At 40.2% G+C, this 16,812-nt stretch overlaps 1 protein-coding gene across 1 annotated transcript in view; it reads left to right on the top strand.

The window, feature by feature from the left end:
- Positions 1-16,812, top strand: part of LOC306865160 (rho GTPase-activating protein 21-like) — a gene marked incomplete at its 5' end in the record, with an annotated part of 52,592 nt that overhangs the window by 22,082 nt on the left and 13,698 nt on the right. Inside the window, 8 exons of the mRNA XM_079409582.1 lie at positions 3,172-3,264; positions 7,437-7,515; positions 7,899-7,953; positions 10,851-10,874; positions 11,818-13,711; positions 16,033-16,179; positions 16,275-16,377; positions 16,492-16,534. Of these exons, the coding sequence (XP_079265708.1) occupies positions 3,172-3,264; positions 7,437-7,515; positions 7,899-7,953; positions 10,851-10,874; positions 11,818-13,711; positions 16,033-16,179; positions 16,275-16,377; positions 16,492-16,534 (2,438 nt within the window). The remainder of the gene's footprint in view (positions 1-3,171; positions 3,265-7,436; positions 7,516-7,898; positions 7,954-10,850; positions 10,875-11,817; positions 13,712-16,032; positions 16,180-16,274; positions 16,378-16,491; positions 16,535-16,812) is intronic.

The raw sequence follows: 16,812 nt of genomic DNA, 5'->3' as shown, positions 1-16,812 counted from the left end.
CGAAAACGAATATTATCTGATTATGTAGGCCTAATCCGTATGAAACTGAGGTAGGCTACAGTCTTTCTCGTATCTGAGCTTTATTCAGCAGAGAAGATCATTTCTGTCATTTATTCTTACCTACATTAATGTGTTATTTTTACATAAACCTGTACGGATTTTACTAGTTGGGCTTTTCCTGAACATCTTAAGTATTACAGTTTAAGTATTACAGTTGTTTTAAAGCTAAAAGGCTAAACTATTCTATGTTTGACTCAAATTGAAAGAATAAAGAGTTTAATTTCTATTAAGGTTTATAGGGATTTTAAGATGTAGCCTAATTATCAATTTGAATAATTAAGTTACTTATTGAGTAACTAAGTTACTTTTCAGAGTAATTAATAAAGTAATTTAAATACAATATTGAGGAAGTAATTAGTAACTGTAATTAATTACTTTTTGAATGTAACTTACCCAACACTGATGTAAGCCCACCTTGCAACTTGCATGACTTAAAGGATCTGCTTGCTTCTAATGCCTCGGTGCCCGATACTACAGGACAAGTTCAAAGGTCTTGTGAAGTCTATGTTTCAGAGTTGTTTTGGCAGCACAAGGTAGACTTACATGACATTAACAAGGTTGTTTTAATGTTGTGGCTGATCAGTGTACAACTCGTGCTCTATATTCTAAGTCTTCTGAAGCATTGCAGATTTAAGTACCTTCGAAATGGCCATTACCACAGTATTGTGATTGACATCCACAGCCCATTAGTCGATGGATGTAATAGTATCAGTTGGACATCCTTTGGAGCACTTGACTATTTCCACCTCTCAGTAAAGCACTGCCATTAAAAACCCAGCCTTGGCAGCCTGATTCAATAGATGAGGATGAGCCCATATCATATTATCCAAAGCCTCTCACGAGATGTCAGTACTAATCAGATTGAACCACAATTCAAATGTAATGGGATAAAATGTTAACCTCCTGGTCTGGTACCGAGCCACTGTATTGATAGTATCCTATTACTCTGTAAAACCATCAATTGGTCATATGAATTACTGCCCTCTACAGGATATGGATGGATGCTCAGTACTGGATAAATTAGGGCTACTCGAAATAATAATAATAATAATAATAATAACATGTTCCCCATTGTGGGAACTGATTGAGAAAAGATGTTGTTCATACCATATACCATATACCACATACCATAACTTCTCTACTTGACAGCTTAGTCCAATATAAATGTGAAGCTTACAAGTGCACATTCAATTCAACAAGGAGAGCCCAACAACCTGACTGTAGGTCAAACTACATGCTATTTTTGGTATAGTATTTATTATTTTAAGTTAAATACTATCAGTTGTAATATATGGAATTGGAATTACAATTTGCTCATCCTGTAAGTTAGAGGAAACTAACTTGTTTTTTGGTTCCTTGACACTGTTATCTTTGGCTAGCTCATCAGGGGCATAATGACATTTTTAAAGCTTGCAAATGAAATTACAGTAGCAGCAGCACTTAACTCACTTGCACTGTATTAGTCTCCATAGATCTGCTTGAAGCTACTGGTTCCTGAAACTGAATTTTGTGCTGCTCATGGCTGAATTTTCTGATAAGTGGCTTTAAAGCAATCTATGTTAGGTAATCGTGGCCTAATGGATAGAGAGACTTGTAACCCAAAGGTCACAGGTTCGAGTCTCAGGGATTGTCGGTGGGGGGAGTGAATAACCAGCACTCTCTTCTACCTTCAATACCACGACTGAGGTGAGACTCTTGAACAAGCCACGGAACCCCCAACTGCTCCCCGGGCGCCAAAGCAATATGGCTGTCCACTGCTCCAGGTGTGTGTTCACTACTGTGTGTGTGTGTGTGCACTTGGATGGGTAAAATGCAGAGCACAAATTCCAAGTATGGGTCATCATACTTGGCCACACGTCACTTCACCGTCATATTGTAAATACAATTGACTTGACACTTAAACACCCATTTTGTCTCTTAGTTTTTCAAGACATGATATGAAGTCAGAAACTAATGCATATACATCACATACACGCCCAGATGTATGTCAGAAACAGAGCGTGCTAAATATCCTATTTGGTCAGTGAGGTATTACATCATTCAGTATGTGGTGAAAATATTCTGCAATACCTCATCTGCATGTAGAGGGAGCCTGACACCACACAACAGTGTAACACATCTTCAAATACTGCACTTCTATATCTATGTTAATGCAAGCATTTTTGTAAGACATATCAGTGATTTTGTGTGTTTAGTGGCTGTATGTTTTCTGCAGTGCAGTTTTCTGTGCTGGTGTGGCTTTCATTTTTCTGGTCCCAGACAGCTGTACATGTAGGCCAGCACACAATCTGCCATCATTTGATTCAGTTGGTTTCTGCAGAATTTGAACAGCAAAAGAGACATTGTAATTTGTCTCCTGCACAATGTGTCTTTGCTTATTAAATAATTAGGTTAGTCAGCTCTGTTTAAACATTCCACAGATTTTCCTTAAGCACAGAAAATTATGAAAACGTGCAGAATCCTTATTGGCCTACAGTATCTGATAATTCAATATGTGGTTTGTGGCAGTTGTCACAGAGATGATGCACTTTTTTACCAGTGATGGGTGAGTTAGCAGGTCAGATATGGCATGCAGCATTAGCATTTAATATTGCATACTATTCGGTGCAATGCGTCATAATGTGGATAGTCAGTCAGTTCTATGCATTATATATAAGGTTATATTTGTAGCTACAATGTTTCAGACAGCACACATACTTTCCCTCAGTGTATCCCTGCAGGCATGCAGCTGTCAGCATGATCTAACCCCATCAAATATGTGTACACACACTCTCACACGTAGGCATGATCATATCTTATATTATCGTATGCTTTAGTCAGATCAGCGTGTGAGAGATTGCCACAGAAGATTCACTGAGCTTGACTAGAATACAGTAGATTAACATGTGCTGTCTCGTTGTGCGATATGAGTCTTAAAAAAATGGTGTGAGTAAGACAGTTCAAGTTTCGGAAATGCAAGAGAAAAAGAGAGGGCCGGACCAAGGCCTGATTTAAATATTCCTTTCTAATGTATGACATTACATTAGAAATTTCCTGTTTATTTTGTGTGTTTTTGATGCTTTACAAGATTAAACTCTTTAGTAACTCTTGTTCTGTGTCTCATGCCATCAGGGAGACAACGGAACAGACTGGAGCCGATGGACACCATCTTTGTCAAGCAGGTGAAAGAGGGTGGCCCTGCGCACGGAGCTGGACTCTGCACAGGTACAGACAGACACATGGATCTGGAGATATGTTTTTAATGCGTAGGCTTGTCATCAGTTATTCATAATTAGGGTATTAAGACACTAACATTGTAGCAGACACTCAGTAAACAGAAAATGCTTGTCCTTCCTCTATATCGTTCTGATTGGTTCGTTGTAGTGCTGTCATGGTATCAGATTTTCAGTAGATGATATCATGACAAAGATAATTCACGATAATGATATTATCACAGTATCTATAGACAGTATAGTATAGTATAGTATCTTTTTTTTCAGTATAGTATCTTTTTTTTGGGGGGGGGCAATATCATTCAAATTCATCTTTAACTTTGTTTATTTTGTGTTTTCTTTTTTTGGCCTATGAATCGCATGCACAACATGACTTTAGGGAAGTGGAGAGGTGGTTTGTAGCCAAAATTGTTACAAAAGCGTATATAAACTTCCGGCAGACTAGGTATACACAATATTTATTTATAATTTTTTTTTTTTTCGAGTGTTGAAAGCGAGTGTCTCCTTTTCATCCATCATCTTATCGAACATGAATTTATTTGGCAGTAGTAGCTGTAAACTAGGTGGCAACCAACGTTAAGGTGCTGGTAAGCCTCTTTGGTGCTGACATATATATCTCCAGTAATGGCGGACCGCATCCTCTCACTCAGGGCTGTGTTTATTTTATTTTAAATAACACACTTACCGTCAATACCGTTTTTTGAAAAGTTTTAACTATTTTGCCATCTTAAAAACGCAGCATCCAAAGACGTCCATCTGATGCATATGTACATACACCAGCAAATATAAAAATAGCACAAATAGGTACACTAGGTGACTACCAACTTTAAGGTGTTATAGTGGCATGTCAAACAGATGGCGCTACATTATTTACATTATGATTGTGTATGTATTAAAGGGGACCTATTATGCCCCTTTTTACTAGATGTAAAATAAGTCTCTGATGTCCCCAGAGCGTATATGTGAAGTTTTAGCTCAATATACCCACAGATACATTTTTACAGCTTGTTAAAATTGCCACTTTTAAGGTATGAGCCAAAACACGCTGATTTGAGTATGTTGCTTTAAATGCGAGTGAGCTGTTGCTCCCGGAGAAGAGGGCAGAGATTCCAGAGCTCCAGCTCCGCATTAGCAGCGCTAGCCTTTGCAAATAAACATTTCACTATTATTACAAACCTGTTATCTTTACAGAAAACTACTCTGTTTCAAAGTCAGTCATCTGATAATACTGTGCATAATAATTTCACGTTTATGAATTACACAGACGGGGAGCACGGTGGGATAAAAATAACAACATAGCTGGTCTCATGCTATCACAAACTTTATAAGTCCCACTTCTGATTATGAGCTCGACAACTTCAAGCGATCGACTCACATTGCTCTCATATGCAACTTTTACTACCACATTCCTATTCACGATCATTCTGGCAACACTTGAATGCAGCATCAGTGCAAACACACAGAGACAATGATAGCTTTAGCAATAAGCCTTACAGAGTGCCAAGAAGCTCTTTCAGAAAGGCAATTTGGAAAACAAATGCGTGATACATAAGGATGTTCGTGCATGATGCGTTGGTATTGATTCATAAACATTTAGGGGACTTTACCGATTTTTTTCCGTGGTATTTCCTTCGAAAATTAAATTAAACCACAGTGTTCTTGGCTCAGATGGGGGAGATTATGGCGACTCCTATGTTTATTAGTGCATCCCAAAACACAACACATGTAATGCCTCTTTGGTGCTGACATTATATATATCTCCAGTAATGGCGGACCGCATCTTCTCACTCAGGGCTGTGTTTATGCTAATAGGGCAGAGAGCGTCACAAATGGGTGGGACTTTTTCCCCTCGGTGACGTGCACAGAGGGAGAATCTGAAACAGCTCGTTTGGAGAGACTGTAAGACCTCTGTTTATCTTCAGAACACGATGAAATCCGAGAGATTTCTGACCCTCCATAGACAGCAATGCAACTACCATGTTCAAGACCCAGAAAGGTAGTAAGGACATATTTAAGTAGTCCATGTGACACATTTTATACAAAGAAAACAAAAATGCATCTCGGTACTCTTGTGATTGGCAGTGGAGACTGACACGGAACAGACAAAGTTGTTGAATAAATACACACAAAAAATATTCTCATAGCTTCATAACATTGAACCACTGATGTCACATGGACTATTTTAACGATGTCATTACTACCATTCTGGGCCTTGAACGTGGTAGTTGCATTGCTGTCTATGCAGGACCAGAAAGCTCTCAGATTTCATCAAAAATATCTTAATTTGTGTTCTGAAGATAAACGTCTTCATGTCTAAACGTCTTACGGGTTTGGAATGACATGAGGGGGAATAATTAAAGACAGAATTTTCATTTTTGGGTGAACTGTCCCTTTAAGATGATATCAATATACATTTATTTTAAATAACACACCGTCAATACCGTTTTTTTGGAAAGTTTTAACTATTTTGCCATCTTAAAAATGCAGCATCCAAAGACGTCCATCTGATGCATATGTGCATACACCAGCAAATATAAAAATAGCACAAATAGACCGCGAAAACATCCTGCTGGTTGGCCCCCTTAAAGGGCATATTGCAGGTTAGAGACTCCAGTGAGTCGATGTATAGAAAAATACTGTAGGAACTAGATTTTCTTTAAAATATATTTTTTATAATGGCGTATAAAATCGTCGTTTTTGTGAGAGAACTTTACTTCCGCATCTGAAACGCGCCAAAACCGGAAGTGACGTATCAAAAGGGAAGAGCGGTCCATTTAAACCACAGGAAAACAATGGATTGCAATGACTGTTCAGATGCTGAGGAAATTGCATAAATGCAGATCTGCTTGATATATATATATATGTATATGTAGATGTACCAAACATGTACTACCAAAAGAAATACCATCTGACCCATTTAAAAACATTTACCTAATCTTTCAGTCTGGGTATCACACTAATGTGTTGTTAAAGTGTGTTAAATGGTGAAGGCTTTACTAGATATAAACCAACAGCCTCATCATGTTGATCCTCTGACTGGAGGGATCTGGAAAGAGGTGTAGTGGACATGACAGTGCTGTGTTCTCCTGGAGCCTGTGGTGACCTGCAGTATTCCTCTCTCAGACGGCATATGCTGGGAGAAGCAAACACAAGTTTAGATCACATTAACTGCTGACCATGCTTTTCCACTTGGCCTCCATCACATCTGTTAAGTTACACACCACAGCGGTGTTTGAAGCAGATGCATTAGTGAAGTCCAGTCTCTTCACCTGCTCTAACGCACCGAGGCCCAGAAGATACCTTCCTATTTCTTGTTAGAAAACCTGTGGACTCGATGTCCTGACAGGCTGGAGTTTGTGTAACCTCCACCAACACAATAATTTACCATGACGATGATAAATTGAAATAAAAATAACTACCGAAAACACACTGACTCGCGTGCGCTCAAAGAAGAGTGCAGCACACGACTCCCTTATGTGACGTAATGTTGAAAAAAAGCGGTTTTTGAGAACTGTCAAGGAAAGCCTCACTTTTTTTATCTAAATGTATGCCCTCGCGTCTTGTAAAACATTTTCAAATCCTGCATTAACGGTTCATGTGGTATTTTCATACAAGGTTATATATTCATTTAAAAAATTTTTTTACCTGCAATATGCACTTTAAGACATAAATCTGGGCTCATTGAGGCATGAAAGCATCACTACTGAACAGTTAGAGGTAAACCAGGCAAAAGGTCGTACTCCCAGCCAACTGGCAGAACTTTGTCATAAGCAGTTGAAGTGTTACGTAAGTGTGATCAATCTGAACCCAAAGAAACATTTAGAGGAGTTATTACTTTCTTGATGTCATCAGACAGACTTTTTGGAGGGTCCGTAACATATATTCCCACATTTATTCAGAATCTCTCACTGCTGGCCTTCTCTGACCACTCTGTCTTCCTGTGAATTTCATCTTCAGCTCAAATCATTCAGCATATCTGAACATGCTTACTTCAAGGCTCTGAGTTCCTGTCCAAATCTTTAATTATTCTTACCACAGAATCATCAGTTCTTCGGAGGATCATTAAGGAGCATCCAATCCTGTGTATACATGCAAAACATTTTATAAAACATGTATTTACATAACTGAACTACAGCATCTGATTCTCTTCCTGATTCTCCACAGGGGATCGTATTGTAAAAGTCAACGGAGAAAGCATCATCGGGAAAACGTATTCTCAAGTAATTGCCCTTATTCAGAACAGGTAATGTTGCAAGCTGCGCTGCTTGTTTCAGCCCCTGAGGGGTGGTGTAGCTTCATGGTTAAAGATCTGGTCTAGTAAATAGTCATAGTTTTTGGGGGGGTTTTTCAACCTAAATTTGACCTAAATACTTGCTGCTCTGTATCCATATGCTCCTTTTCCCCTCATTTTGTGATTTGATTATCTCTTCCTGCTAAATCTTGATCTAGATAAATCTCTTAATCCTTGAGGATGTTTAATGGATATGTTATTGCGTAATTTTAGTTGGAATTAACAGCTAGCAGCCCTTCCTTGTTCTTGAATTTACTAAAAGAAAGCACTGTTCTTGTGACTGAAGTCATGCCATCATCTGTAATATTACAATTACCTTTTATTTTTCTTTGCAGTGACACGTCTCTGGAGCTCTGCGTGATGCCAAAAGATGAAGACATTTTACAGCTGGTATGTTTGGTATGGTATATTTCTCATGAGTTTACTTGTCACACGAAACTAATGATAATTTCTTGTGCAAATAGATGGATTCCTCTTTAGGATTTCATATTGGCTTGATCAGTTAAAATTAATTCTTGTTTGAGAAAATTCAAGTTCCTCATCTGCCCTGTTATTTTTAATGTTTTGGGCAGTAATGTATGTTCAGGTATTCAGTGGTATGGTCATGGTCAAAAGATTTGAAGTTTCTGAATGGAGAATGGAAAACTGCATTGAAAATGAGATTTGTTCAAGCAAAAGGAATTGTGGGAAGGAGAGCAGACCAGTGGAAACAAACGGCACCAGTTTGTGTGTGAAGATGCTCTCCCAGCCAGAGTTCAGTGATCCAGCGGAGCAGAGAAGCGTGATGGCGCCTGTGTGTGTGTGTGTGTGTGCTTATTTTGAATGCAGCTGTAATGAGGTTTTCCTGAGAACTAGGGTAATGCCACCCCCGTATCTGAGCACATTCCAAACAGAACTCCAAATCTCAGGCTGTTACATGCCAACCACATAAACTCATACTTCACTGTGGAGCCCTCAGACACTTTCTGACTTGACAGTAATGAGTCCATCCAGTGCTGAATTGAAGAGTTAGGAATAGCACTCATGCTTGTTATTTCAGCTAACAGGAAGTGGTTCTAATGGCTCTCTATGAAAATAAGCTCTATATGACACCTCTGATATGACATCAATCTTGGATTCTAGCAGTTGTAACACATCACACAAAATTTACTTATTTCTGTAGTCTTTTTTATAAAAATTGTTTTGTCAATCAGTGTGGTTCAAAACCCGGTCACCTTTTTAGGTATGCAATTTGTTAGAAGTGTAGATTTTTGTGTATTTACTTATTTAAACAATGAAGAAATTAAGAAATGTACACATAAATAAGATCTAAATAATAACCTAAAAATTCCCCTATTTTTATTGTTATTGATATAACATTTCATTAAACAATAAAAAAGTTGAAAACATTCTAAAATTCCCACGAACAGCCAAGTTGTGACCATTTTTCGAACACTAACTTACAGTAGTCAGAGATAGCTTTTCTTTTGGTTCAGGTCTTCCCTTAGGTCTATTGGGATAATTTCTGGTATTCTCTTGTACCCGTGAATATTAATAACTGTTTGCATTCAGCCAAGGTGATTTGCTGAAATCAAAACACGGAGAGTGAAATTATGACTTGTGTGTTAGACCTGCCCACTGCTGAAGCAACCAGCTAGAAAACTTCTGTTTCGTTTAAAGCCTTTGTTTTATATGACAGCTCCAATTATTTCCCTTATAGACTGTCTCTAATTAAGCACACAAAAAGAAAACATCAGTATTCAGTAATTTCCAAAAGTCAGAAGGTCATGTTCCACCCAGTTGCTACATCACTGGAATTTTATTTTATTTATTTTTATTTTTTATTGTTGTGCATTCCAGAATTGCCTTATCTGTGAAGCAAACATGCAGTCCTGGCATAGAATTTGGATAGAAAAACAAGATATCTTGTATAGTTTTAGAACAGCCATTGCAATGGTCGTGTGCTTGTGAACCCTTGGAACCCAGTGGTTATGGCTTCTCTTTTTTTTTTTTTTTGAAAAATTGATTTTCAACTCTTGTCTCACATAGGCCTACAAGTAAATGGTGTGGAGTAAAGGTGTCAGCTCCTTCAGATTGTTGTGATTGGGTTGAAGTGTATGAGAATGATTCCTTAAATAAGACTATAAGTTTGCATGAGGATTAATGACTTTAAACATGAAGTTTTACTGATTTGTGCACTCACAGCATCAATATGAAAATCTTCAGGTAATTTTACACCATAAATTGGCAGATTGTCAGATTTTATTTGTAGGATTATGACAAGTCCCTTTCACACATAAATTGTATGTAAAACATAAAACAGGGAATTACATTTAGGGCAAAAGCTGTAATCTAAAATTGCTTTATGACATTGCTGATGACAGACTTGCATTAGTAGTTATGTATAAAGACTGGATGTAGGCAGATTATGAGCAGATATAAGGATCATATTACCATGTGTGCTTAAGAAGAAGATATGTAATGGACTTCAGAGAAGGATAACAAGTACACCATGCAAAGCAATCAGTCGATCAGATCCAAAGCAACACCTTGCAAAATTAATGTTTTGATTGTGAAACACTGCAAAGATGAAGGATGAAAAAATAACACCAGATATAGATTTTAAAGTATGTCAATCTATTTATTTACTTTACTAATGTAGTGAAATAGAGACCCTCCCATTGAAATCCAATGTGGAAGTGGTCACAGAAAACACATCTGAGACCCGTATTACCACCCGGTGTAAGTCTTAGCTGACCACTTGTAATTGGACCAACTGAGGTGGATCTTAATATCAGGTGTAAATGGGTCGAAAGGGCATACAAACAACAGAGGAAAAGAACAAATGAAGCTGCCATCTGAACAGACAGGAATTGTGCAGAAAGTCACTGTGTGGATGGAAAGGAGCCACATAGGCCACACTAGACAAGATAGGTGTGTGTGTGTGTGTGTGTGTGTGTGTGTGTGTATGTGTGTGTGTGAAAGTTTTATATGTTTGAAAACTCCAGGATCACTCTGGAAAAGAGCAGCAGTCACCCCCTCTGATCTTAAGTGTGTCCTCCTCTGCCTAGTTCATCTCTGGTGTTGGACTGGCAGCCCTCCAGCAGTCTCTCTCTCTCTTTCTGCTGCAGTGTGTATTTATAGCACACTTTATCCTGCACTAGAATGACAGCAGCACTGTTTGGAGCAGGGGCTGATTGCTTCTGGTGTACCTGTAGAGCTCTTGTCATCTTCCCTCAGTATTGCTCTTTTTTCTTGTTCTTTCTTCCTCTGTTTTTCCCGCTGTCAATCTAACCTTCCGGCTGCAGTTCTCCAGGGATATCACAGCTCTGGTAAGAAGGAGCTAAACCTGTCACCTGCTCCCTCTCTTCTGTTATGTAATTTTGCCCTGTTGTGGTTTCTTTCCCTTTGCATGAAAGTACATGTGTATTCCATCTCCCTTTATACCTGTAATGTCTATTAAAATACAGTCTGTACGTATATAAATAATTACAGGCTTGGGTACAGTATTTGCTTATGCAATCACAAAACACATTTTGCCCCTAATTTATTCCTTTGCTGTGAGGTTACACCTTTATATATATATATATATATATATATATATATTTGTCGCCTTCTGAGTCATCTTTATTTTCATAGAAGGGGTGGAGCAGACAGAAAGAGAAAGAGAGAGAGGGAGGGACATGTCTACTATTGTAACTCGACACCTTAGGTGTAGAGTCAAAAGTCCAGCTATCACGTCTACACTCGCATTAACGCCGGAGCTCTGTGCTGTGCACATTGGGACATAAATAACTTCATATATTAACCTGGATTAAGAGAGTTCATTGTAAATGGGAGTGATTTCCTGAGCAGAATATAGTCAGACCTTAAGGATATTACTTGGCTGTTGACTTCTTAAGATGTTAACCGAGCAGCCACTAGCGTCTGTGAAAGTCTACCCTCCTCTCGCTTTTTCCTCTTGTCTGCGCACTGCTCTCTCTCCTCAGGTAAAGGTAGGTAAGCCTCTGATACCTAATCTCTCCATGAGGTTAAATGCATTTGATTCTGGCTACTTGACCTTTTCCCCTGTCATTTGTCCTGGGATGCATTTGAATTTGAAGTGGGGGTTCAACCTGTCCCCTATATTTTATTATTAAAGTAGTAAAGAAGTAACATTTCTGATGTTTGGAAACTGCTTTAACCATGTTGGCAATGAATATATTTGGTATTCCAGTGTTTGTTTAGTGCAATTAGTGTCATTCATTTATTTAATAGAACCTCCCTTCTTTTCAGGCCTATTCTCAAGATGCATACCTCAAAGGAAACGAGGCATATAGTGGAAATGCCCAGAACATCCCTGAGCCACCCCCAATATGTTACCCATGGATAGAACCCAATGCCTTGGTCATGGCACAGGTATCTCCCCTTACCGCATCCCAAACTCCGCTGATCCCCAACACCCAAACTGTTGTGCGTGTATTCAATGAGAATGTTAGGACAATGGTAGCATCACCCGAATCCACAGACCGAATTACACATGTGGCCTGGGCTGGTCCCAGCCACAGGAAGGAGGACAACCAGTATGGTGATTCAGCAGACCCAAGCTTTAACAGGTCCAGTGACCATGTCACTTTATCTCCAACCAGGGCAGCACAATCACAACACAAACTCAACAGAACTGTGGAGTCCACTGGTTTTGCTGACTCTACCCCCAGAACTCCAGAGACTTGCATAGACACAAAGCCTATATCTTCCCACAGACATACCCTAACCACAACAGCAGAAACCTTCCCATCAGCCACCTCTCCCACCCATTATACACCCTCCCCTCCACCTGCCACCCCCTCCCCCTGCTCTCCCCACCAGAACATTGACTGGAGGAACTACACCACCTACAAGGAATACATTGACAACAAACGGATTTACATGTACGGCTCCCGGACTATTCAGGAGCGCCTGGACAGTTTGCGAGCTGCATCCCCATCCAGTACAGTTGAATACAGCAAGCAGAAGAGTGCGTCAACAACAGCTACGCCCTCACGGGGCTTTTCTGGATCACAGCTGAGACGGAGGAGCGCCTCACATGATCGGAGTTATCAGGTATCCAGTGTGCTGCCACTGCGTAGTGCCTCTCAGGAGAGGCTTGGTGGTACTGATCGGGCTTCTCTAACTGGGAATTGGCCTCGTAGTGCTTCCCAGGATGCTCTCCCATCAGCCCCTATAGGCATCCTAAAACCCAGAGCATATTCTTGCAGCTACCTAAGCAGACAGAATGAGAATGCAACATCCATGTTGGACAGGCAAGCGTGCTGTAGAACTGAGACAGATGAGTGGCTGCTTGTGCACAGAGGGGACGAGGCAAGAGCAAGCAGGCAGTCTTCTTCCTTACGCATGGCGCCTCACAGAACACAGGGTGTATTTAACACAGACAGACAAGGGGGTAGTTACCCAGGGTTGCCCATCACTCCTCACTTTAGTAGAGGTACAGATTCTTTGCTCACTTCCAGAGCTGAAAGCCTGGGTAATACCTCTGCAACTTCCACAAACAGACCCTCACTATTACCTGCGAAAAATTATGTCTCAGACCCTTCCACTGCTGCTGCTACTTACATAGCTTCTGCCCTGGCATCAATACAAGGCCACATCAGTGGTAGCTCCAGCACAGGCCCTGTCAAAGACCAAAGAACACCTCTCACTGCCAACCACATGCCCCACAATGCAAAGCAGTTACAGCCCAGGGGGCGGGCTGACAGCCTTCAGGATCCCGTCAGAGAAGTAGCCCGTGGAGGTCGCTCTTCTTCTTGTTCTGCTGCCTCTAAACCCCATAGAACAAAACAGGGTGGATCCAAGCCAAGATTCACCAGTAACGGAACAGTTCCTCAGCAACCTAGGTACACAGAACCACAACCCCAATCCAATGAGAAGACGGTGGAGGGTATCGAGGGCCCAGATGCCACTGTAGTTGTGGTTCGGAGGGAGAAGTCTGGATCTCAACCTATCCGCCATCCTTCCTACATTCTGGCAGTGAACGAGATGGAAAGGGGGGCTGAACCACCTGCAGAATCCAACACATGCTGGCTGCCCAGCGATGCCCGCCGAGAAATGCACACAAGGAAGCAAGGAGACCAGTGTAATATCTCCTTCTCAAGCAACCTTGATGACTCACTGGACTCCATTCCCTTCATTGGTGAGAGCTTTTTCTGTTTGTCTGATGCTGTTGCTATAGCAACAACTCAGTCTACCTCAAAGGCAGATTAGGTTTGATAAGGTTAACAGGTTGTTCAAAAATGTAAAACGGATAAAATGTACACAATGAATGCAATGTAAGTAGTCTCTTTGGATACAAGCACTCCAGATTCAGAAATGATTTTTTTATATACATAAATGTAGACTTTGACATATTCAAAGTGGATTTGCATATGAAAACTGCATCTCTTTTGGCTTTTTGCTTGGTTCATTATTACCTAATGTAGTTTATGTGTTTACCAAAGCAGTTGTCAGAATATGTTCTAGCTGGATCTCTGTTTATCAACATAAGCAGCTGAGGGGACACAAGGAAAATGACTGTCTCAATAATCATATTTTATATTGCTTTATGTTTTATATTATTCATAGTAAACTAAACATCTGAACGTTATCCCCCAACTTTTAACACAAGGAAGTTATTGTCAGCTTCACACTAGGACATGACTTGATGAATTTGCTTTTTATTGCTCAGATAACTCATATAGGCTAAAAGGCCACACTGTTTCTCCATCTTTATGGCCCAGGCTTTGCATAGAGAGCTTTAGAGCAAATGATGTATAACAGTGGGTTTTTATATATGATAATATTAATAACAGCAGGATGACTAGCTCAACCCAGCCATGTAGCAGCCATATCACCCTGTAGCCCAAGACTGGTTGCCCACTGAAGCTAAGCAGGGCTGAGCCTGGTCAGTACCTGGATGGGAGACCTCCTGGGAAAACTAGCTTGCTGCTGGAAGAGGTGTTAGTGAGGCCAGCAGGGGGTACTCACCCTGTGGTCTGTGTGGGTCCTAACGCCCCAGTGTATAGTGATGGGGACAATATACTGTAAAAAGCACCGTCCTTCGGATGAGACGTTCCTGACACTCTGTGGTCATTAAAAATCCCAAGATGTCCTTCGAAAAAGAGTAGGGTGTTACCCCGGCATCCTGCCCAAATCATCCCCATTCACTGATTGGCTTCATCACTTTGTCTCCTCTCCACCAGTAAGCTGGTGTGTGGTGGGCGTTCTGGCGCAATATGGCTGCCGTCGCATCATCCAGGTGGATGCTGCACATTGGTGGTGATTGAGGAGATTCCCCCTTTCTATGTAAAGCGCTTTGAGTACCCAGAAAAGTGCTATGTAAATGTAACAAATTATTATTAAATAACCCAATGTAAACACTGTTGAGCAGAGAGGACTGATGAGTAATCTGAGTTCTATTAAGCTCTTACACAGTGTATGCATACTAGCAGCTCAAGAGTGTTCATAGAGCACATGGTTTCATGAAGTCCCTGGGAGCATCTCCATACTGTAATGTACACCAGTACAGTGATAGGACATGACATCATAGTCCCCAGAGGCACAGATAATGTGACATACTGACACATTCCACCCATGGCAGCGGGACTGAGGAAGCCACTTGCACTGCCATTCCCTGATACCAGTTCATCCACAAGCTCAGAAACCTCAAACAAACAACAGGGCAGTAAAGTGATAGGACAAAGTAATGGAACATGCCATTGGAAACTAGCTCAAAGATTGCTCCTTTTTTGGATTAGTTCCTGAAATGCCAGTCTCTTTGAAAGCGATGGTGGAATGTGTTTTGAAGTTAATTTGATATACTTTGGTTTGGGTTTGGTTTTATAGATTGTTTTATTTGATAGGCTGTTACTATTGTTATGGTATGTGGTTTATATTTAACTTGGTAGAACTGTTTTGGGTTTGGTTTTATACACTATTTAATAGACCATGTTTTATGTTTGATAGGTTTTTGTTTGTTTTTTGTTATACAGAACCAGTCGACAGTGCTGGGTTTTGCATATCTGGGCTTTCAAACTGATGAACTCAAGAAAGGATTAACATGCATGAAGTTTAAAGTCAAGTTATATAATTATAAACATTATGCCAATGCACACAACATTCACAGCCTTGTGGTTTTCCGAAATGGCAATTTTTTCAGTTGGTATTTTTTCATTATAAAGTTTATTAGTGCGTTATACAGAGACTGCAGGGAGAGCAATCACTAGGACTTTCCACTAAAATTATAGAGAAGGAAACATTGAATTTTTATGCAGTGATGCAATCTGTCTGCCCTACTGTTTGCGTGTTGAAAAGGTGTGGGAGGCTTATCAGGTTAATGATTGCTCATTCTTCTTAGCTGTATGAGTAAGCATGTTTCCTCCAGACTGTCTGATTCTGCTGTCTCTATTGGACTACATTAATCCATCTTATATACTACTAAGATAAATAATCTTAGTGTCTCATGTCTGTTGTCATTAGACGAGCCATCAAGCTCCAGTAACGACCATGACACCACACACATTCCTGCTTCTGCCGTGATTTCCAGCACACCTATCATCACCACCATCCCACCCAGTCCAACTTCCCCTTCTCCCATAATACGCCGACAGCTGTCCCATGACCAGGGTGAGAAACATCTCTGCCAACACATAAACAATCTCAGTAGCATCAAAGATGTGCTTTTGTTTTTAACCATGCATTCTCCCATATGTCCAACCTAGATTCCTTACGACTCCTCACAATTTTGGAATCAGATTCTGGAGCTAAAACGGAGCGTTCCAGATCCTTCGATGAGGGCTTGGATAATTACAGAGAAGAGAGAGGGTAAGTTTACAATCAGGACATGATGTCATAAGCTACCACAAGGTTGAAGAGTCAGTCCTCTTCTATTGCTGTCTCTCCCAATTTATGATCTCTCTGTTTACTGTGTCTGTACAGGCGGTCAATTAAACACACCCATGGATTCAAGGGACTTAGAAAGGTGAGTGAGACTGCTTTAATAAAGATAACACATGACAAATTATTATTAGGTCACACCTTACATAAAGGTCTGTCTTGTTGGCATCTGATCTCCAGCTAACATTAAGTCTGAAAATGTAATGATAATTTTGTGCCAATTCTTATTAAAATACATTAATCATGCACCCTGACCTGTACGCAAATTCACCAATTTTTGGCCAATGAGTAGCACCTAAAATGATTATAGTGAGATGGAAAGAGACTTTGTAACCGAGCACTTATATTCTTTTCTAAACCTTT

Source organism: Barbus barbus (assembly GCF_936440315.1).
Source record: "Barbus barbus genome assembly, chromosome: 46".
In the NCBI taxonomy this organism is placed as follows: Eukaryota; Metazoa; Chordata; class Actinopteri; order Cypriniformes; family Cyprinidae; genus Barbus; species Barbus barbus.
This window is presented reverse-complemented; position numbering and strand designations above follow the sequence as displayed.